Below are 22,672 nucleotides of genomic sequence, written 5' to 3' on the forward strand. Positions count from 1 at the left end.
TTGAACTCCACCATTAGCCCAGGGGTAGAACGCTGGACCCTTCCCCTCTCCTTGTTGCCCCTGCATTAAGATGGTTGGGACAGGTCTTACTGCAGCACTGATTACTAACGGGCCTTAGTGGGATGCTCAACCTCTCCTGGTCTCAGTTTACCTGCCAGTAGCCCCAGAATGCTGTGTCTCTGAGGCTCCAAGACACTCAGTATTTTCTGGAGCACTAACCTGGGTGGTCTGGGGTCTGGGGGCTTCACCCTTGTAACCCTTGGCATCACACATTGGTAGGGGCACAGGGCTGCCCTGGAGAAGACTCAGCTCTGGTCTTGGCTGTTTCCTGCAGGGCTGTTTGATGACATAATCTCTAAGACTTCCTGCCCTTCTCAGTAACGAGGAAGGACCTAAACGGCCTCAGGGCATCTAATCCACTACACCACACCTCTCAGGGGTTTCACAGTGGGGTGGAGGGACAGCACACAGCTGAGTGCCTGGTACCTTGACACAGTTTTCACATTCGAAGCGCTTGCCACTGTCGTGAGACATCTGGTGGCGGATGAGGTTGGACTTCCAGTTGAAGGCCTTGGGACACTGGTCACATTTGTACTCACGCTCCTCCGTGTGGACAATCATGTGTTGCTCCAAGCTGTGTACAGGGGATGGGGATCACTCTAGGGTCCATTTGTCTGGAAGAGGAGGTCCCCTACCCCATATGGCTTGTTCTCCTGCATGTGGCCCTTTGGAGGCCCCATCATGCTGCAGGGGGATCACAGTGCATGCTGGCAGCAGGTCCATACTCTTCATCTTTCCCAGGTCATGGGGAATGAGGGAAGACAACCTTCCCAGTCCGAGGAAAAAGCCAGTGCCTGAGCCACCTTCACTCAAGGCTACCCTATTTCCCAGGCAGTCGGGGGCAGGGTGGGACCTAGGCAACCCTTGTCAGATGATCCCAACTTTAGGGCTAAGTTTGGGTCTGATGCTGTGGTACACAACTATAATTCCAAAATTCAGGAGGCTGAGGCAGGAGAATTTTGAGCTTGAGGCCAGCCTGTACCACACAGCTAGACCGTATCTCGAAGGGCGGGCAGGGGGGGGGGGAGCTAAGCCTGGGCCTGGGGGAAAGGGTTCAGGGTACCAACACTGTCATAAGTCCCAGAGTAAGACCGAGGCCGTGCAATTCAAGTCAGCTCTCTGAGAGGCTTGCTGGCTGACCAAATGCAGTGGAGGAGTGGTAGGCATCGGCAGAGGGTCTTGGATGAGATGTGTTACCGTGGTGAGAACAGCTGCTCTGGGGCCGCTCCTCTTGGCTGCACTAGCAACCCCTAATCCCCTCCTCCCTGGGGACTCTGCCTCTCCTGTCCCCAGGATGACCGTTAATCTTCATGAGCAAAGCAGTAATATATCACGGCCCGTTAATTACGGGGCCCAGCCATCCGTTTAGAGCAGAAACGCCTGCTCCTCTAGCTCCCAGAGATTGTATCTTTTCCCTGTTGTTAATTGTGATTTATGTGTTTATGTAAAGAAAACACGGACCCTCCTCAGCCCTGTTCTCTGCGACGCGCTCAGGCAGGGTTTGCCCACACGCTTATTCTCAGTCATCTGCTCAGGGTGGAAGGTCTGCTGTCCCCAGGGAGTCCATGATGGGATTGGTGGTAAATCCCTAGTAATCACAGAGGCCGTTAGCAGCCTGATAGGGTTTTGCTCTGACTTTGCAAAGTTGTCCTGAGCAAACTCTTCAAGAGCAGGGGCTCTGAGGCTAGAAAAGTTTCCAAACTCCTCCGCTCCTCAGAGCACTGGGGCCAGAGGTCCCAGCTCCCCTTACCAGAGCCCGGGATGCTCTTCTGTCCCAGGGGTTCCTACAGGTCCCTAAGGCCCTCTGTGCCGGGCTCTCGCACAGGTCTGCCCCAGCTGCCTGTGTTTGGTTGTCACTCAGCTGGGCTTGAAGCTCTCTTTGCCTAGGCCTCTGGAATCCCTCCCAGGCAGGTGGCTGCCATCTGAGGAGGGCATGCTTATGAATGAGGGCCCGTGTGATCCCTTCATGGGTCTACTGAGAATGCCTGTGTACGTCCAGAGAGCAAAGCTGGGCTACATCCCCTCTACAGCGGGTGCTGCCGCCCACACCACCCAGTTTGGAGTCTTATCGCAAAAGTATCCCCGGGGCCAGAGGGTGGCAAGAACACATTGGTCTGTGCTCTCTGTCTTTCAGGTTGTGTGTAGGGCAGTGGTGACAGTGGCCTGCAGACCAGGCCCAGTGGGTCCTCCTGCTGGGGCCAGGCCCTTTATGGTGAGAATCATATCTGTTGAGAAAATTTGGTGAGAAAGTATCTGCAGCTTCCAGCCATGTGCACCCACTCTGTTCCCAGTGTAGGGAGGTAGCACATGGGAGCCCTTGGTCTCCTAGTTCTAGAGCCCAAGCCTGACAGGGAGATGGGCTGGGGATCAAGGGGGCTGCCAATTGGAAGGAGTGGGAGGCAAGGCAGGGAGGCACCTGTATTTGTTGGGGAACATCCGCTCGCAGTCCTTGCACTCATGTGCTTGCCCATCGCTGCCCCCGATGAGGCCCTCAGGCTTGAGTTCCTCCCCAAGGCCCTCATAGAGTGGGGCCCCTGAGGAGCTGCACGCATACTTCTTGTGGCGCCTCAGATCCAGCTTGCACTGGAAGAGCTCATCACACTCGTCACAGCGGAATGTGGGATCCTCTGCAAGACAGAGGGCAAGGAGGTGAGCGGGAGAGCCAGACACCCACCCCCGGATCCATAGGATCCCAGAGACCCAACCCATCCCATTGCTCCAGGACTTCCATCCCCCCCCTCCCCCCGGGCTGCTCCGACCCAGCTTCCTTCCAGCCCTTGTCTTGGTTGCTCAGGGATGCAGAGGTCACAGGACAGATCAGGCCACGCTGGAGGACCTCATCTCTGCATCGTGGAAACACTGAGCAATGTCAGACTCCTCCCTGCATCCCTAGTGGCCACTGTGGATTCAAGGAGGCCCTGCCTCTGAGTGGAGAAGGAAGCCAGGCCAAGTGCTTTGTTTATGAATTAGGAGAAAAAAGAAGGCAGAACTCCATCGCATATAATAAATTATTGTCGTCAAGGTCAAACAAATTAAAGGGGGCAGCTATTATTAAGTTTATGAGGCAGCATCCCGAGCACAGTGCCAAACCAAACAATTAGCCCGGAGCTGTAACTAGGGCGGGTCTCTGTGCCCTGCCCCGCCTTCCTGCTGCGGCTGCTCCTTCAGTTTTTACCCAGGCCTGGAGAGAGAACACCTGCTCTCAGATCTTGCACAAAGAGGGCTATGTGCACACGTGGGCACAAGCATGAGCATGTACATTCTTCGTGCACTCTGAAGTTACATTTGGATATGTATGCTAATGCAACTGTGTTTGTGTGAGCATCCCACCCCATCTGTACCCATGTATGCAAAGCCATGTGTGGATATGAGTGCATACCTGGGCATCTGTACCCAGACTTTGGTGAATGGGCATATGCACATATGTGTACCTACTTGTAAGTGTGGGTACATATTTATCTACATATATGTAGATATGTGGTGTGTTAGCAATATTTTCACATTTGACTATACATGTAGTTTATGTATGTCTGCATAATGGGGCATGCATGTATTCATGAACATCTTCATGTGACTTTGTATGTATTTTTGTGGGTTATGCATGCATGGGTGTATGTGTTCTATACATCTGTGGACATGGAAGATTATGTGTAAGGTGTTTGTGTGAACATGTGTGGATTTGTGTCAGTGTATACAGTTGTGAATAAGTGTGCATGTTTGTATGTAAATGGGCACGTGTTAGGGGTTTACATTTCTATGCCAACGTGTGTACCTGTGTTTATGAATGCTGTATGGGGGAGGTATGCCTGCATCTGAGTGCATGTGCAAATGTGTAGGAAGGTGTGTTTGCATGGTCATGAGGACTGGCCTGGTATCCAGCAGTAAGCAGGGACTTAGATCAGGGCAGGCAGTGCTGCTCCTGGCCTCGGTTCCCACCAGAGAGTTTCAGAGTCTACAGGAGATGGTGAGTTTCTCCCTGTCCTGAACAACGTGGAGTTCTAAGGCGGGGCCCTCTCCTGCTGCCCAAAGCTCTCCTGAGTGGAAGTGTAGAGGTGATATTCAAGCATCTGTTCTGGACTGTGCATGGCACTCCTAACAGTGGGTACCCAGAAGTCAAGGTGGGACTCTGCAGGGCTGAGTATCAGATGCACCACTGAGCCCATGCAGTGATGCCCACCAGGACACCAGTGTACTCAGCTGGGCATAACTGGGAAAGCGGAAATGCCTGGATGCCAGGGAGTGGACGTGTGTGTGTTTAGGGCTGATTAGGCAGGCATTACTTCTGATTTCCAGGGTCCAGACATCCTGGCCCCACTGACTTACCTCGCCTGCATAGTAAGCCTCTTTTGGGAGGAAAATGAGACCATGGAAGGAAGGTGCTGTGGGTCCTTTGGGTCAGGGGAATTCTTTCCTACACGCTGCACTGTGCTGTGCTGGGAAAACAAGGATTGTATTCTTGCCTTGGCTTGGAGATCTCCACCCATAATATCTCTAGGGAAGGCCTTGAATTCCTCCTAAGGTACAAAAGCAGGACCATATGACCCACAGGATAAGATGGGGAGGGGACAGGCACAGGTAGTTCACACACAGAGGACCCACCTTCCATGTCTACAGAAGGAATGAACTACAATTCAAAGAGGAACTCCTTTCAGAGCAGTGAGCTGTGAACACTGTGAATGCTCATGTGGAGGCTTGCTGGGTGCTCTTTGGGGCAGGCAGTATGCTGTGGCCCTCCACCCAAGGGGATGCCCTATATCCCTGCTTTATCACTGGTCAGCTGTGGCTGGCCCTTTTCACTATCTGGGCATGAGATACAGGGCAGCAGAGTCCTGATTCCCCACAGAGGATTATGAGGCCAACAGCCAGACACTATGTGTGTTTGAAGGTATTCATGTCCAGTCACCCTTCGTGCCAACCCTGTTCTTCAGAGTCAAAATGCCACCAGGAAGGATCCTGTGTCTGGGCACATTAGACATATGCTATCACAGAGTCCTCTGTGGCTCTGCAGAGCTGCTCCTGAGGGCTGGAAAGGGGTAGGCATGCAGATCATGGAAAGTCAAGAATGAGAAATGCTCACTTTTATTACACTCTTTCTAGACTGAATGAGGAAAAGTCACAGTAGTTTAAGAGGAACATGACATCACCAGCCATATCACTGCCTGGCCAAAACTCTAGTTCTGACTTGAAATTTGGGCTTAAAATTATTTTATTTTAAAATTAAATTTTAAAAAGCTGTTTATAGGCAGGGTCTCACTACATAGCCCTGGACAGCTTAGAATTCTCTGGCCTTGAACTTGTAGAAATCCACCTGCCTCAGCCCCCCTGAGTGTTGGGATTAAAGTCATGTGCCACCACATCAGGGCTTAGGCTTAAAACCTTAAATGTAGGGATTTAATAAGCAAATTCAGCTTGATTCTCATTCGATGCCTTGGAAGTCACCCTGGAGGGATAGAAATGACCTTGGTGACAGTGTTACCTTTCTCCTCCGCCCCTGTGTCTTCTGGACATTACGCTGTCTCTGTAGAAGGATAGATTTGGGGATAAGACATGCCCCTGCCCAGGTGAGTGGGGTGGAAGAGCCTCTTATGTTCTCCCAGGCAGGGAGGGCTGGCCCTGGGCGCACACCTGGGGTACACTGCACGACATTTTTATTTTCCCAGCACACAAAATTCTGTTTAAAGAACCGTTGAAAGGGCAGGTTATACTGATATTATGTCTATTACAGCCCATCACAGCCCAGGTCTCGCCTGTGCACACCACACAATGGGCCGCATCGTGGAGAGGGAAGTGGATTGCCAGGAGGCTTTCTAAATGAAGAGAGTGTTTGAATGCCAACGATTTCTTTTCTCCAAAGAGCAAGTGCTTCTCAGGAAAGAGGAAAAGAGAAGTCTTCCTCCTCCGTCCAATAATCAGAGCAAAATAAGGTCACCTGACTAAGGAGTGGATCGTGCTGTCCCTCTGGTTACCTGGGAGGATGCTGAGTTAGCATATCTCTACAGAGCTCCGACTCTGTAGTTGGCGTATCTGTCCAGGGGAACCATGCTGTTCCATACCCATGAGCAGGCAAACCAGGGTTCCATTTCCTCATCATCACAATGGTCCCCACCAAACCTCCAGATCGCCCCCCTCCCAAAAGCACAAGAAAGAGCAACTGGGGAAGAAACTCTATCTAAATGTGGTGGGGGTCTGGGGTTGGGGTAGATCAACCTTCCACCAAATTATACTGTACCAGCACCTGCCTGTCAACCCCGCACTCGATTGTCTAGCTCAAGTTCCATCAGCAACTTTCTCGGCTGAGCAGGAATGTAACAGAAAAATAAACCCCTGCCTAATGGCTCTGAGACCGAGGGGTTCACAATTACGCGGCACCCGCATCCTAATCTACAACTCTAGCTCAAAAGCGCTCAAGAGTCTACTCCAAATTCCTGTGGCGATAAGGGGCTGGCTGCATTTAGCCAGGGCTGGGATAAAAGATTTTTTTTATGATAATTATCTTAGTGAGGGACGCGTTTGCATTTTCTTTCTGTGTGAATTCTGAGTTAAACTAGGGTGTGTGTTGGGGGGTAGCTGTTGGGGTGGCAAAGAAGTGAACTTGACAGCGGAGGTTAGGGAAGTCAAATATTTGATGTCAGACTATTATGTGTGGAAAGTAATTAGCTCACAAATGTTTGATCAGTTATTAGGAAAATGTAGAGTGGGTTATTTAATATCGGGGTGGGAGGTGTGCATGTGAACAAGAATCAAGGCTTTAAAAAACCTTTTGGAAGAAAGAAATTTCATTATATGAATGGAACTGCAAAGGTAAAGATTCTCCTTTCAGCCCAGAAGACATATCTTCTGTGACTCTCAGGTGCTGGCTAAGAGTCACGGGTCCTTTCAACAATCATTTTAAGGAAAAGGAAACCCACCTCCTGCTGTACACATCTTGGCAGCTCATTTGTGTTTTCTCAATGGTCTAATTAAAACCAAAATTTAGAGGAGGCAACAGAGAGGACATGGCTGGTAAAATGGTCCTTCTACCCCAGTTTCTTGTCTGACAACTTAAGAGCTATGTATTGCTGCAGAAAAAAAAAATGAGGCACTCTGGTCACTGGCAGGCTTGTAGGGTCAACAGGTAAACTGAGGCAGGGTTCCACAGGTGTGGTCACAGAACCGTCTGCTAAATCCAGTGGGCATCACTTGTGTGTTTCTGAGGGAGTCCTTGTGTCTCCTGAGGGAGTCCATGGTCTCACAGAGAAGGGAATGAGATTCATTCTAGATTCTAGGAACATCCAGGGGAGATTGTTTTAATGTTCACTAGTAGCTCAGCCTTAAAAAAGAGGATAGACACAGGGCCGGGAAGATAACCCAGTAACATGCTTGCCGAGTAGCACAGGTCCTAAGTTAGATCTCCAGGACATGCTGTAGGCGGAGACAGAAGGGTCCCTGGGGCTCGATGGCCATCCAGACCTTGCCTAATTACTGCAGGCCTCATCTTGCAAACAAGGTAGACAGCACCAGATGAGCAACAGCCAAGGCTGACCTCTGTCCTCTATATGCATGCCCACACATGTACACCTCCCCTGCACACACAGGAACACAAAAACACCTCCCATGCCCCACAAGAAATCAGACATGAACCCTTGAGCCCCCGGGTCAGCAATGACAATGGTGTGCACAGGCCCATTCTTCATTGCCAACTTCATCCCATCTCAAAAGCAGCTCTGCCAGGGCCCCAAGTAGACACCCAAGACTCAAGGGAGTAGTGTGTGAAACTGGCTTCCTCTCCAGCATCATCTCAGAGGTGCTCAGGTACACAGCGGCAGGCAGGAGAGCCTGCTGATACACCCTACCTGATGGGTACCTACTTGTGTCAAGAGCTAAAGGATTCATCCTATTGTAGGATCCATTTCAGCCCTCAGCTTGCTTCCTACCATTGCTTCTCCCCCATGTTCCTCCAGGACTTTTAACTATTGGTGGGCATCACTTCAAGAGACAGCCTGGCTGCTATCCCTTCTTACATGGGCTGTAATCTCTCACAAAGGAAAGCTCTGGGTTCTGCCTAGCTTCCCAGGTAACCAAACTAGGTTGGGGTCCTTTACTACAGAAAGCTGGTAATAAGAAAGGCCTTCTCCATGGCTGCAGAGATGTCTCAGTGGATAAAAGGTTTACCACAAAAGTGTGAGGACCAGAGTTCGGATCCCCAGCATCCATGTAAAGCCCAGGTAGATGTGGCAGCCTGCCTGTAATCCAGTGGCTCAGGAAGTTGAGACAATGGTCCCCAGGCCAAACTGGCTAGCTAGACTAGCCACACCTGTGAGCTCCAGTTTCTATAAGAGACCCTGCCTCGATAAATAAAATAGACAGTGATCAGGGAAGACACCCAAGGACAACCACATGCCTTTATGTGCATGAGCACAGATGTGAACACATGCCTACACACATGTATACCCTACACATGTACACGTGTGTGTGTGTGTGTGTGTGTGTGTGTGTGTGTGTGTGTATAAATACACATACACATACACAAAAAATTAGTTTTCTGGGTCATCAACACTATATAGATAAAATTCAGCATAATACCAATTTGCCTACATTGCCTCAAGACCCTCTTACATTCAGGATGTGCTTTGAGGCTCTAATGAAAGGGAGGGGGTCTCTAGTCTTAGGGGTAAGGGGCTGGTAGCCTGTTGTGCTGGTTGTTTTTTTTTTTTTTTTTCTTTTTTTTTTGTCAACTTTATACAGGATAGAGTCGTCTGGGAAGAGGGAACCTCAGCTGAGAAAATGTCTCCATCAGACTGGCCCCTAGGCAAACCTGCGGAGCGTTTTTTAAATTAATGATTGATGTGGGAGGGCTTAGGGCCCAGCCCACCGTGGATGGTACTACCCCTGAACAGGTGATCTGGGTTGTATCGGAAAACAGGCTGAGCAAGCCATGGGGAGCAAGCCAGTGAGCAGCGCTCCTCCATGGCCTCCGTTCCCAGGTTCCTAGCTTTAGTTCCTGCCTCAGCTTCCATCAGTGGGCTGTAACTTGGGATCTCTGTGCCAAATCAGACCTTCTTCCACATGCTGCTTTTGGTCACAGTCTTTACCACAGTGACAGACACCCAAGTCATATGCCCGGGGTCTGCAGAAGCTCCGTCAGGGCATCGGCTAGCGATACCAGGTGGCACACAGGAGTGGGACACCACTCACGTTCTCCCAGGTGGGTGGGGACTCGGGGCCACAGCTCTGCAGGGTCTTACCATCCAGGCTGGGTGCCATGACACCCAGGGAGTAGGCGCCCTCCTTCACATGGGCCAACAGCTCTTCTCCAGGTTCAATGTCCTTAATGACTTTGTAGTAAATCTAGGAGAGAGAGAGTAAAGACAGTAAGTGAGCACTGAAGTCACGTGTTGTCACCGCAGAGTCACCCACAGAGCCTCTACCCCACTGCTGTACTGCTACCCGTAGAGGGGGCCGGCCTGAGGGGGGCCACGTGACCTAATTTTTTAAAAAGATGTTTATTTTATGTGAATGAGCATTTTGCCAGCATGCGTAGACAATGTATGCATGCCGTGCCTGAGTAAGCCAGAAGAGGGAATTGGATCCCCTGGAACTGGAATTACAAGCTGCCAGGTGGGTGCTGGGAAGCCGCTAGAACAGTGGTTCCCCCAGGGCGATACCAGTCCCCTTTGGGACTGAAGGACCCTTTCACAGGAGTCACATATCAGATATCCTGCATAGTGGATATTTAGAATTCATAACTAGCAAAACAGTTATGAAGTAGCAACAAAAATAATTCTATGGCTGGAGCTCAGCACAGCATGAGGAACTGTATCAAAGGGTCGCAGCGTCAGGAAGGTTGAGAGCCACTGCTCTGGAAAAGCAAGTTCTCTTAACTGCTGAGCTGTCGCCCGAGCTCCCAAATTGTTTATTTTTTAATTAAAACAAATTTTATTATACTTATTTATTTTTGTGTATATTGGGGGCAATATGTGGAGATCACAGGACAACTTATGAAATCAGTTATTCCCCCAACCATGTGGGTCTTAAGGATTTAACTCAGGTCCTTGGTGGCAAGGGCCTGCTGAACCTTCTCACTGGCCAGATCTATCTGTGAAGAAGGTCTCCAGAACTTTTGTAGCATATGAAGAAAGGAAAGGAACTGAGTCCATTTGAATTTGTTTCATTCTGCTCTGACAGGATAGGTGAGAGCCAGAGAGTTGGCTCAGTGGTTAAGAGCACTTGTTCTTGTGAAGGACCTGGGTTCGGTTCCCAGCACCCACACAGAGGCTTACCACTTCCTCAGGCACCTGGAATGCATCTGGTGGGCGGACATACATGCAGGCAAAGCACTCTTATGAATAAAATAAATCTTTTTTTTAAAAAGAAAGGATAGGTGATCCTCAGTGTCATGACCCCTGCGACCAGGGGTGTCCTAGGAAATATCCCAGATTACAGTGACTTCCCATTGGGAACGCCCCAGTCTATTCTCAAACCTCCCTTGTCAATGTGAGCATAAGACACGTGGCAGTAGGGGGACCCGAGGGTTCAGAGTGTTGGTTGCTTGTGAAGGTGCATTCCAGCTGGGCACAGGCCCTGTGGGTGAGGATGTTGCCAGGCTGTGACTTTTACACCAGTGTGGCAGCTGTGAGCCAGGAAAGCCGGGGCTAGGACAGAGGGAGCGCCTGCCAGGAGCTGCATCTAGCAGGCGACGGGGGTTTGGAGTCTGGGGGTGGGGGGTGTAGTTCTGTGTCTGGAGCGAGGGATCCCGGGGCTGAGACAGCTACATTTGGTGTGTCCAGTTCAGCAGTATGATCTGAATCATGTCAGTTGTAGCTGGCTATCATGTCTCCCCCAAAGCCGAAGTCATGCCTGGTTTTCTGGCTGAGATGAAGAAGATTGTTCCATTCAGGAGACTAAGCCATGGGAGCATGACAGGCTTGGGTGATTTGGGATGTGTGTGTCTTCCCTGACTTTCCCCAGACTCTGCCTCGTGTGGGGCCTGGGCCTCCCAGGAGCTCAGACGCTCAGAAAAGTATCTCCTTTATTTGGAAGCACCAGACACATGACACCGTTTCTCTCTCAGGGTAACTCTCTGCCTACTGCAGCAGCTGGGAGCTTGGGACTCTGTTCTGTTGTTAGGACTGTCTGGGGGTTGAAGAAATGCCCCAGAGACACCTGCTGCTCTGGGGAGGCCTGGCACAGGCCCATCAGCTGCCCTGGGCTAGCCTTCTGCACTGTTGGAAGGGTACAGGACAGAAAGAAGGGCAGAAGGAAGAACATTTTAGGAGAAGACAAACTTGTCTAAGCACAGGGACAGAGGGGGTGACTCTCCTGCCATAAACAATGAACAACGGCGGAGCACGCCTGTAATCCCAGCACTCGGGAGGCTGATCTCTGTGTGAGGCCAGCCTGGGCTACAGAGTGAGTTCCAGGAAAGGCTCCAAAGCTACACAGAGCTAAAACAAAACAAGACAAAAACAAAAACCAATAAACAACACTTCTGTTCCCACTCACTGAAGGGAGCCCGGGGTAGCCACTTGCCTCCCAGGAATACAGTCCTACTTAGGGCCGAAGGCAACGTGCTCCAGAGAGCACCCGTGAGTCACTAAAGGACACTGACTGGCCCCAGTGCCTATTGGCTGTCTCCCAGAACACCAGACAGCGGAAGTGCATGGTCAGGAGCCTGCAGGTACACCCACAATCTTAATCAGTGACACTCCTTCACAGAGCAGGCCATAGTAGGAACACACTCGGGAGTCATTCACAGGGCAGTGGATAATACAGAGGCTTTAAAATGGAGACTAGACACGGGATCAAACAGACTTCTTGAATAAAACCAATGGTTTTCTAAGATACCGGTTTTACATCATCACACTGTGGCTGACAACTTATTTTCTTAAAGGTCAGACTCAAGCCACCTTGCTTCAGAAGAGGATTCACCCACAGCTGCCCAGAGTGAGGAGCTGAGGCCACACAGGTACCCCCTGAGCCAGAGGGGAGGGTGTGTGCCAGCTGTGAATAAGCTTATTCGCATTTCCTCTGGCAACAGAATGCATTCAGAAGCATACAGCAAGTCCATGCTTCGCGCCTCTGGCTCAGCACCAGGGTGCTGGGTGACTTGGTGCTGGGTACAAGGGCTGAAGGAGAGGGGAATAAAGGCTTGGCCCCTTGAGGTCCTAGTCAGAGTTAGAGCTTGCCACCGACTGGCCTCCCTCCCACCTCTAATCACCCCGACTGCATGACGCCATAGCTGCCATGATAGCAGTGTGGCCTACCAACTGGTGCTGGGTAAAGGGAAGAGCACCCTTCCCTCCCACCCACACCCTTCCCAGGCTGCCGGCCCTTCGGGCCTGCATTCCACTCTCACCTCTAGTTAAGCTGCCTGGCCTCCAAGGCTCCTCTCCATACACAAGCTGTCCCCTTTCTCTCTGGGCTAGAGGAAGCTGGAGCCTTGCCACCCAGCTCTGGTTCTGAAGGCTGCATGGCCATCAGTTCCCTCCTGGGACCCACTCATGCCCACCCTCAAGCCCCTGGGCCTCCTGACTCCGACTTTGGCTCTAGGGGCTACCCAGCCTGCCTCCCTTCCCTACTCCCCTCTGAGGGCTAGGGGGATTCCTGAGAGTCCACACCCTCCCACACCTTTGCTCCTGGGCTCACCGGGTCTCCAGGGACCTCCACTCCAGTTCTGAAGACAGGAGACTTCTGGGACCCTCCCACCAGCATGGACACTGAAACTGCAGCCACAGTAGACCACAGGTGTCCCTTCCTCATCCTCACAGTAGGGCCATTAGGGTCCCTGCCAGGGACATGTGGGGGACACAAGTGGCAGGCTGGGTAACTGTGGCCAATAGGACTTTGAGCCCCGGACGTAATTAATCAGTCCCTATTAGTGCTAATTGCAGAGGCCAGGGCGGGGCCACGGTGTCCCAGTGTGCCTCCACCTGGAGGGCTAAGGAAACCAAGCAGGAATCTCCATAGACTTTCCTGAAGTCTTGGCCGTGCCTTAGGCAACCACAGGAGATGCATACAGAAGCCAGCCCATGCTTTTATGACCTGTTTCAAGAGGCACAAAGCCCTTATCGGCCAGGCATTCTGAGAAAACCAGTTTCTGGTCTGTGGGGCTGGGGAACGTCCCTTAACAGAGACCAACTTCAGTTGGAACCGGCGCTGTTGGTTGGGGTGCCAGGTTGAGGGGGTCAGGGTAGGGCGTCTCATGAGTAAGCACTGTTGTCCACTGCATGCTCCAGGCCCCTCTGGCCTGGGCCATAAGAGACTACTCCTGTAGTCCCTTAAGATTCTTGCACCTGGTTTATTACATCCATCGGGGTGCTCTGGCTAGTGAGCATCACAAGACAGGCTGCCAACAAGGAGAGTAAGAAACCCAAGAGTCTGACCCCCCCAACAGCATCTTGGGGTGAGAGATGGGTGGCTGCCGAGAAGAAGCATATTGCCTTCTTTCTAAACCACAGTGCCACGTGTTTTAGGGACATACGAGTCCTGGGGTCCTGTCACCGCAGGTCTGGTGGCTACTTCTTGTCTGAGAACTTGAGGGTGGCACCCTTCTTCCCAACAGCTGAGATGACAAGCCTAATAAATGGCTTCTGTCGGGGGGCTCTCTGAAATAGGGACCTGAGCCTGAAGTTGAGTCTCTGTTTCTTCTTCTCAGTTCCCCTCATGCAGCAAAACTGGCAGCTTAGGGTTTAGGCCAACACCACTACCTCTAACTATACTTTGCTCAGCCCAAACTGTTTTCTTTTCCTTCTGTTGTGTTCCAGACACAAAGAGGTGGCTCCACGTAGTAGAGAGAACTTGGAACCTTCTCACTTAAAGGTAGACACCTGCTTGGGGATCAGGTTCAGGCCCAGGAACCTTTCACACAAATGAACATCCGGAAGGCAGTTTACAATGGCTGCCAGCTCTCAGCTCTTTAGGGCCCTTGGCTTGTACTGAAGATACTGCTGAGTGGTTAAGAGCAAAGCCCCACAGTTCCCAGGCCTGCTTAGTCTGAGCATCCGAGCACTGAAATAAATGAAAACCCCCTTGCAGGAAGGATACAAGGACAGCATGGGCTTAAAGTCAGTGGTTCCTCCAGTGTCCCTACATCTGTGTGGTCCTTGTTCCACATGCCCGGGAGGGGGGCAATTTTATCTGTGTCTAAGCTTTGATAATCGTTACTGTATGTTCTGTCACTTAAAATTTAAAAGTTCCTATGCATTTATCCCTTCCCTAGTCTATAGTTTGGATAAGGATTATAAAAACACAGTTAAATAATCAACACCATTACATGGCTTCCAACCAGGCATTGCATTTAATTAATGGGAGATAAAGTCTGATAAACAGCTGTTGTATTGGGCCATCACCACAGGTGAAAGTTGAATTTAAACTTAACTGCTCTTCAAAAAAGAGGATCCCTTTGATCCACAGAAAGCCTCTGACAGGTGACAGTTTTCCCAAATTAAAACAAATTTGACATAGATTTTTTAAGGATTAAAAAAAAATCTAAATTACAGTGTGTGTGTGTGTGTGTGTGTGTGTGTGTGTGGTCTGAGGACAAAACTTGCAGAAGTTTGTTATTTCCTTCCACTAATGGGCTTCCAGGTATTGAACTCAGGTCATTAAATTATGTGGCCAGAGCCTCTACCTGCTGATACATCTCACCAGACTGCACTGGTATTTTGAAAGTGTTTTGTCCACTGGTTAAGAAAGGCTCAACAAATCCTCTAATTACACCTTGTCTGCTTTCCAAGAGAAAACTGTATTTAGCTGTTTGGCACTACCATTTCAAAAGGACCATAACAAAATACATGATTTTTGATTTAAAATGATGTAGGGAGAAAGCCAAAGGAGTCAAGGAAGGCCAGGGGCTCCGGCCTGATGTCCCTGTTTAAAATATGAGTCGTAGCAGATGACACCCCTGGACGTAAAGAGGGTCTGGGCAAGAGCGGTCAGCCACCAGGCTTGACCAGACCAAGCAGAACCAAGGCCGGCCCTGTGGACACTCGGATGCACAGTTCCTGACCAGTGAGTGCTCTGTTTAAACACCCTGTTCAATGCATTCAGGAGGGACTGCTCTCCTGCTGTGGGCAGGTCTGCCCCTTGAGCTTCGTTGGCTGTGGATGCCTCAGTCTTCTAGTCACGGGCTGGGCCCAGCACCCCGACTGCTCTGCCCTGCCATGGAATACTGGGGTGCTGTATAGACAGCACAGGCTTGGGTTGTTCTTACAGATGAAAGGGGCTGAGGAAGCCAGAGCAGCATGGCTCTCCCAGGGCTGCTGAAAAGCAGGGCCTCAGCCCGTCCTCCACCCTCAGCCCGCTGACCAGCAACCCCTCCTCTACCCACATTCCCACCCCACCGAGGCAATGCTGAAAAAGAGAAAACAGCCCCTCTGTGAATAGATCTCTGCCCACCCCCTCCTTCTTCCTGTGGTCATGCTATTTCCAAGCTCTCCTTTTCTCTCTTAACATTAAAACAAATTCAGTAACAGACTCTGCTTGTGTCTCCTAAATGTTTCAAACCAACTCATTTGCTCATAATTGCAGGAGAAAAAAAAACACCCAGGGGTGACCTGGATGTTTTGAATTTTCCAAAGAGAGAGGTCTTGATGGAGGGGGTTGGTTGGGGGCTCCTCCGCAGGTGTCCAAAGTGAACTGAGATGCCCATGGGTGCTTGTTTACCCTCAGGCTCCTGCTCAGATGGAAGAGACAGCAAAAGCACCCAAAACTGGCTGCTCATGGCTGCTTGGCATCTGGCAATGTTCTAGGTCTGTGGCTTCACTAACCCCTCAAATACCAGGGCAAAGCCCTAGTCCCCCACTTCTGCAGTGGGCATGTTGTTCTTACCAGATGGGCCACCTCAAAGCCTTTGGTTTTCAAAAGCAGGAAAATTATTGGTCTTTAGGGGCCAGGTGCACTCTTGGCCAAAGGCCATTTGTGGCCTTTGTATATACAGGAGGAAAACCCAAAGTCTACCATGGTCTGTTCTAATGCCTGGTTCCTCTTCTCAGAATCATAAGATTCCCACCTGGACATGAAGGATGAGACCAGTCCCTTCCCATGAGCATGAGGACTCTTGGAGCTACTGAGCGCCAGGAAGGGAATCTCGTAGCTCAGCTGGGAAACTGGGTGCCGGGTCAATGACTTTCCAGCACTGTCTCTAGGCAGGGTGGGATCTGAGATGGACAAGGGGCATGGAGCCTGGCTAGCTCTACTGGAGAAGGCGCTACTTGCTTCACATCTACCCACAGTCAAGGCACCAGCAGGCTGGGCACTGGAGGGAAGTTTCCGGAACCGAGCCCCTTGGAATCTTGGGCTCACTTCTCATGCCCACATCTCCAGCTCCAAAAGGCTGCAGAGGAGCAAATAAAAAGATAACCTTTGTCTTCTGGCCTGAGGAAGGTCTGAATATGCCAGGCAAGGCTGGGGTGAGGGCATGTGGCTGGGCTGAGGGGACTCTCAGTAGAACCAGGAGGTGAACTGCTATGGCTTGCAGAGCCTATCTGGGTCGTCACAGCGCCTGCAGCAGCCAGCAGGGACAGGTGCAGCCCTGGGATGGCGAGAGGCATGCTCTCGCCCCCATCTTCTATGTGCAGCTGACATGTGTGTCTCTCCCGAGGACACAGGACACCAGAAATCCAGGCTTCTGAGCTGACTCAAGCCCAGGTCCTGACCATTCTGAGCAGAGTCTAGGGATCCCGGGTTTCCATTCCTCATGTTGACCAGTGTGTTCGGTCTACAGCCACCTCTCCTCCATATGCTGGACAGATCATCTCTTCTGGTGACTGTCGCTCCCAGGACTTTTGCTTAAGATGTGGGGGCCTTCTGCTGTTCTTCTCTCCCTTTTGGATACTGGAGCTAAAGTCCTGCATCTTGAACCTTGAATTAAGAAGGCCTATGCTTTTCTAACTTGCTGTATTTTCTTCACGGATACCCTGGACAGTGCAGCATCATTTCTTCAGTGCAGATGTTTGGTCGTGGGCTCCTTCCCTTCAGGGTCTGTGATGTCCTGGGAGTGCTGTGTACATGTGTACATGTGTGTATATGCTCACAGTACATGAGATTACACACATGACTGCATGTTTAGGTATGTACATGCACCCATGTGCGCACACATGTATTGTGTATGCATCTGTGGGTGTATAGTGTTCCTGACTGCCTAGAAGTTTTTGTAGACACTCTTGGGAGGGAGAAAAGAATCTGAGAAACACTACCGACATTTTTCAGTGTTTCCTTCTCAAAGAGAAGCCTGCCTGTCCTCAGGAATCTTGTATTAGTAGTATCTCCAGGAAGTTGTATTCGGCCACGGAGAGGGTCAAAGTGCTACTCTGCGGGGACAACTGTCTTCATGGGATGGCCAGGAAGTAGAAGGGATTATATGGCCATCTAGGAAAAAGAGAAGGAGAGAGGGAGGGAAAGAGAAAAAAAGAGGGGTAGGGGTGTGTGTCTGTGTGTGTGTCTGTCTGCATCTGTGTCTGTGTGTGTCTGTGTGTCTGTCTGTATCTGTGTATGTGTGTCTGTCTGTATCTATGTCTGTGTGTGTCTGTGTCTGTGTGTATGTGTGTGTGTGTGTGTGTGTGTGTGTGTGTGTGTGTGTGTGTGTATGTACACATCTCTGTTTTGGGGAGAATAACAGCTAGTTTGCTATTCTATTTTGTTTCTAGTTATTAATTTCTGTTATTTCTAGTTTGTATCTATTTTTATTTTTGGGAAGTTGTTTCATTTAACTGGTGAATATTTGCTGTGAGTCTGTGGGTTCCAGTGGGGAGGGGCTCTATTCTCCTCAGAGTAGAGGGGTCTCAGTGTGAGGTTTAGGGGTGGAACTACCCCAAGTTTGGGTGGCAATTTTGGCTCTGGACCCTCCAGAAAGTGGCATTTGCCTAAATCTCCAGTTCCTTCTGAACACAGGGCTATTTGTCATCCTGTGCATGGGATTAAGCCAGGGAGAATTCACCCTGCAAGGCCACATACAAGAGAGACAGCCAGCAGATAAGGAGGCACAGGTAAGTCTGACTTGACGCTAGTCACGCAATACAGTCAAGTGTGTGAGCACAGGGCACAGTGCACAGGGCTGGGAAAGGTTGGGGGGTGCAGTGGCTCTGAACCAAAAGGATGCAGGGAGGTCAAGGTTGTCAATCACTCTAACCGGGAACGTTCTTGCCATGGTCTGAAATGAAAAGAAAGTTCCCTGCAAGGCGACCACTTCTCTGTAAGCCTACATGGTAGTCTAAGTAACCTTCCCTGAAATGATTAAGAGAGGGGAAAAAGTTTTTGAAGGCCAGTGTTTCTTTTGTGTGTGTGTTCTAAAAGCTTGCCCCACAAAGACTCATAGCCCACGGTTGCACTTTAGCTAACTTCTAGCAGCGATTTTAAGAGAACCCGTGTCCGCGCTGCTCTGCCAGCATCACACAGAAGCCCATCCCTGCACGCAGATGACCGCCCAATGCTTCCCTGGACTCGGGGCTCTGCAGACCTGAGTTTGAGAGGGGGCTAGGCCAAGCTCTGTGCACCTTACATTCAGTCTTCCGTCGTCACTCTGCCTCTTTTTTCCAGAAGCAGGAAGTTTTTCTTCCATGTTCTCTTTTAATGTCATGCTTGTTATTTCTGTGCTCAAAGTTCCTCAGTCAGAAAGTTGTCTTTTTTCCTTCTCAAAACCTCTGGTTCTAGTAGAAGGTCGTGGAAGTCTTCGCAGCAGAGCCCCTGTTCCTGGCTTCGTCTGGAACCACAAGCGTGTGCTGGATCCACTGCTAGGTCCAAACTGAGCCCAAGAGCTGAGGAGACAGATCTGGAGGAGTGCTGTGAGGCAGCCTGCAAGGCTAGGGGCCCTACAGCCTCCGTGTTGTCTTTTTAAATGCAAAATATTTCTCTGGAGTCAAGGGCCTCGAACCACTTTAGACAGCTCGCACAGGCAACACAAGAAAGAGGTCTTTGTTACGTGGTCTTCACGAATGGCTTTTAAAGTAAATGGACCCTTTTTCCCCAACAAAATCTCACATGTAGCCCTAAGACACAGGCAGAATAAATTGCTCTGCGGGGAGGGCTGATCCGGTACCCAGAGGAACGCCTGCTCTACGAACACGAGGCCTTGCTGGAGTACTGAAGTCTGCAGGGTCAAACTTAAAGCTACGAAAGGGACACAGTCGTGCTGGTCACTGTGCCCAGTGGAGTGGAAAGAAACAGAACATCTCTCCTGAAGGCTTTCGGGTCTGGACCCCTGCCCTGGGAATGCAGCGGCAAGCCATGGAGCTAGAGGAGCCATTGAACTTATGGGGGTTTTTGTTCTGAGAAACTGAGCTCAGAACTGTAGGTTCCTCAGCCTCTGAGGGGACCGAGGCAGAAGTAAGGCTTGCTCAGCTCAGTTTACTCCGAGAGAGGCGGGAGGCCATGCTAATGCAAGACCATGTCCTTGGCAGTAGGTCATGCCATGGTTTTGACTTGTGGGCTTTAGGCATTTTTCCTGGTCTAGGAAGCATCTCTGTGCTGTCAGACTGGCCAATGCGGACCCTTTTGGAAATGTGGTTGACTAGGGTTTAGGCAAGTTTCCTTCCCGTTTGTTCCTGTCTGCCGCTCTTCCCATGTCTCTTGGCATTTGTAGGGAATGTGGACCCTGTGACTTGAGGTCCTGTTTGTTCCCACTGGCCTTAAAAACCACAGCTTTCAGTCCTCCAATGACATCAGCCTCAGACAAGTTCTTCCGACCTTTGCTCTGTGGTCTTTGCTCTCGTGGAGTATTCTGGGGCAGCTAAGTTCTTCAGGTAGCCCATGTTGGGCAGGTGTCAAATGGCCACCCCCTGTGGCAGGACAGAGCCTAGCAGGTGACCCATGATCTTACCAGAGGCATGGCTGACCCGCACCTCAACAACCATCCACCTTGGTGCCCTGTCTCCAAGGACAGTTCACAGGGACAGTGACCGTCCTAGACCTACCTGCTCGTTGATCTGACACATGGTGAGGTTCTGGTCATCACAGGAACACGCCACACGGATGTACTTGAGCCAGCTGCCAGCCCCAGCCTGACTGGCATCCACACAGAACTTCTCGCTGCCCAAGTCTTCAGAGATCTGCTGGGGAAGAAGCGCACTCAGGTCAGAGGTGCCCCATGTGCTGTGCCGGGCTGCACTGGCCTCAGAGGTTCAGGCAGGACCAGCAGCCAGTCCTACGCATTGGAGAGGCCCTGTCCACCCAGCCCACCTGGTCCTGGGAGCCTCCAGAGATGGGTGGAGAAGCGGGTGGCTTTCCTGTTCTTGCATAGCATCTCACAGTCAGGCCAAGCACTGAGGAGTCTCCGGCATGGTGAAGCCACCCAGCAGGCTGTCCAGGTGTGAGGAAGTAGAGCCTTCTGTGTCTGACACAAGCCCTCCGCTAGGGACAGTGGGGGTGTCGGGCTAGAGAAAGCGTTTCTGAAGGTAAAGGTGTTACCAGGGTGTGCAGCTGTACGTGAGTCTGGGTGTGTGAATGTGAGTGTGTGTCCAAATGTACATGTACCTATGTGCCAACATGCACACGTGTGCCTGTGCAGACATGCTCCTGTCAGATAACACATCCCTCGAATGACAGAAAAACATTTCATTTCCTTAAAATTGGAAAGTTTCAGTTTGATGCTGGCCAGCATGCAAACGTCATGCTTCCTCACCACGTCCTGCACAAACAGGCGGGCCTGGCGGGGCTGGCTTTGCTTTGTTGTTGCTGCTGTCCTCTGAACTCTCTTCAGGGGCCTGTTTGCTGATCTGTCCCCCTCACGCACCCCGACCCCCTCCCTGAGGGTTGCTTGCAAGAAGACCTGGACCACGAGCTGGCAGCTGCAGATGCAACAGAACCTTCCAGCTCATGCCTGCTCTGTTCAGTGCCTATGGTAGACCCCAATTCAAAGCCTTTGAAGCTAACAGCAACTGGGTTGGCTAGCCGGGCACACAAAAGGCAGGGTGTGTGAAGGGAGGTTGGTGGGCAGGGCTGTCTAGGTGGGTAGAGTGGCCAGATGGGTAGGAGTCTGAAGGGCCCAGTGAAGATGTAGCTCTATACACTCAGCATGCACTTTTCAAGATTATTGTACACCCATGGCAGACATTGGAATTCTTTTGAAAAGTTCAGTGTCAGCACAAAACAATGAAGCCACACGCTCTGCCTCTGTACACCCATTCCCTTGTCCCCAAGGACTTTGACACAAAGTCAGACCCTGAGCACATAGATGAGAAGTGGGTCTTTCTCCCCCTCAGATTGCATTGTCTCCCAGTTGAAATCTGTCAGTGACCCCTAGGTTTCCGACAAAGGATGGCAGCCTGAAGGGACCTGGTAGGAGAGACTCAGAGTATGGAGCAGGAGGCCCTGCTGAACCCAGGGGCATGACTGCAGCCTTGTGCGGTAACACATTGCAGTGCCTGATCCCAGGGCCCCATGTGCTCACTTGGGTGACCAGTGGATTCTCTGGAAGCATGAGGCAGGGTAGCTCAACCCTGACTCCATCAGGCAGAGACTTGGGTTAAGTAGCCAAGTCTTCAACCACTTGCCCTCATGTTCCCTCAGCCCAGAATCAGCGAAGAGGCCTCATCAGTCCAGGCTGGCTGTGGATGAGGCTGTGAAGCAACTGTATGCTGTGCCTGGGAAGGTGGAGATGGGAGGTGCCCAAAGTGCAGATGCTGGGCTGAAGAAAGTGCCCTGCACAGAGCCTGGGCCCCTCAGCCTGGGATCCTGACTTTCTTCTCAAAACTGAAACACTAGAATTCACATGCTGTTGGTAAAGCTGGGAGCCCGACTGTACTCTCTTAGCTTAGGGAGCAGGTCTTGAGAGGCAGGACCCTCAACTCTGGAGGCGTTAGGATAGAGATATGGCCTCCCCTCTCATCCCGGGCTCAGGGGAGGGCCCAGGGAGATCTCCACAGGTGTCTGAACCCAGCAGTGGCTGTCTCACCCTAGCCAGGACGCTGGGAGTTCACTCAAGGTCCTGCTACTCAGGGGTTAGATGACGCCTTCCCTACTCCTTACACACCCTTGGAGGTCCCTGCCTGCCTTGCTCTAATCAAGGCCAGCCCAACCACACCCCTGGGTGACCCCTACAGCCTGGAGAGGATGAAGGCAGAGTGAACAGTGGCCATATGTTGAGGCCATGTTCAGGAGGGCAGGTCTCCCATTCTTAAGAAGTGGGCTCAGGCCACCAAGGCCAAGCAGGGAGAAGCCTCCTTAGGCCTGCAGACGTCTCAGACTCTCTTCCCAAGTGAGGACTCTGCAGGAAGCTGCTGAGGACGTCAGCCCCACAGGTTTGGACCTCTACCCGATAAGGCAGCTCACACCTCCTCCGCCCCCGACACAGGGATCAAGAAGGGCTAGCTGCCCAGAGACCAGAGGATCCCTCCTCCTCCCCAGAGGGGCCAGGATCTCCTGTGGATCCCTGCCACACAGACCTCTAGGCAGATGGTGCAGAATCCCAGGTCCTGTCCCTCACTATGTGTGTCTCTTTCTCATTTTTCTGTCGATCTGTTTTTGTTTTTGTTTTTTTCCCCTTTATGGTTCAGGGCCCAGGATAACTAGTTAGCAGTGCTGAGAATGAGCAGTCTTCATACAGGGCTCTGTCCCCAAGACTTTACTGGGGTTTGGCTGTTAATTTCTCAGAGTTGAGGCCTATTTCCCCAAGAACAATCTTTACTAATTAGCTAGTAAT

The 22,672-nt window shown here is 51.1% G+C and overlaps 1 protein-coding gene across 10 annotated transcripts in view; it reads right to left on the minus strand.

The window, feature by feature from the left end:
* Window positions 1-22,672, minus strand: part of Prdm16 (PR/SET domain 16) — a 326,632-nt gene that overhangs the window by 30,247 nt on the left and 273,713 nt on the right. For 7 of the 10 annotated variants that reach the window (XM_076565801.1, XM_076565797.1, XM_076565798.1 and 4 more), the window contains exons 4-7: window positions 19,947-20,084; window positions 9,285-9,387; window positions 2,477-2,687; window positions 487-634 (exon numbers count right to left, since the gene is read on the minus strand). In XM_076565801.1, the coding sequence (XP_076421916.1) occupies window positions 487-634; window positions 2,477-2,687; window positions 9,285-9,387; window positions 19,947-20,084 (600 nt within the window). The remainder of the gene's footprint in view (window positions 1-486; window positions 635-2,476; window positions 2,688-9,284; window positions 9,388-19,946; window positions 20,085-22,672) is intronic. The other 3 variants (XM_076565802.1, XM_076565800.1, XM_076565796.1) reach the window with 1 other exon arrangement.

The sequence above is a fragment of the Peromyscus maniculatus genome, chromosome 2 (assembly GCF_049852395.1).
Source record: "Peromyscus maniculatus bairdii isolate BWxNUB_F1_BW_parent chromosome 2, HU_Pman_BW_mat_3.1, whole genome shotgun sequence".
Classification (NCBI taxonomy): domain Eukaryota; kingdom Metazoa; phylum Chordata; class Mammalia; order Rodentia; family Cricetidae; genus Peromyscus; species Peromyscus maniculatus.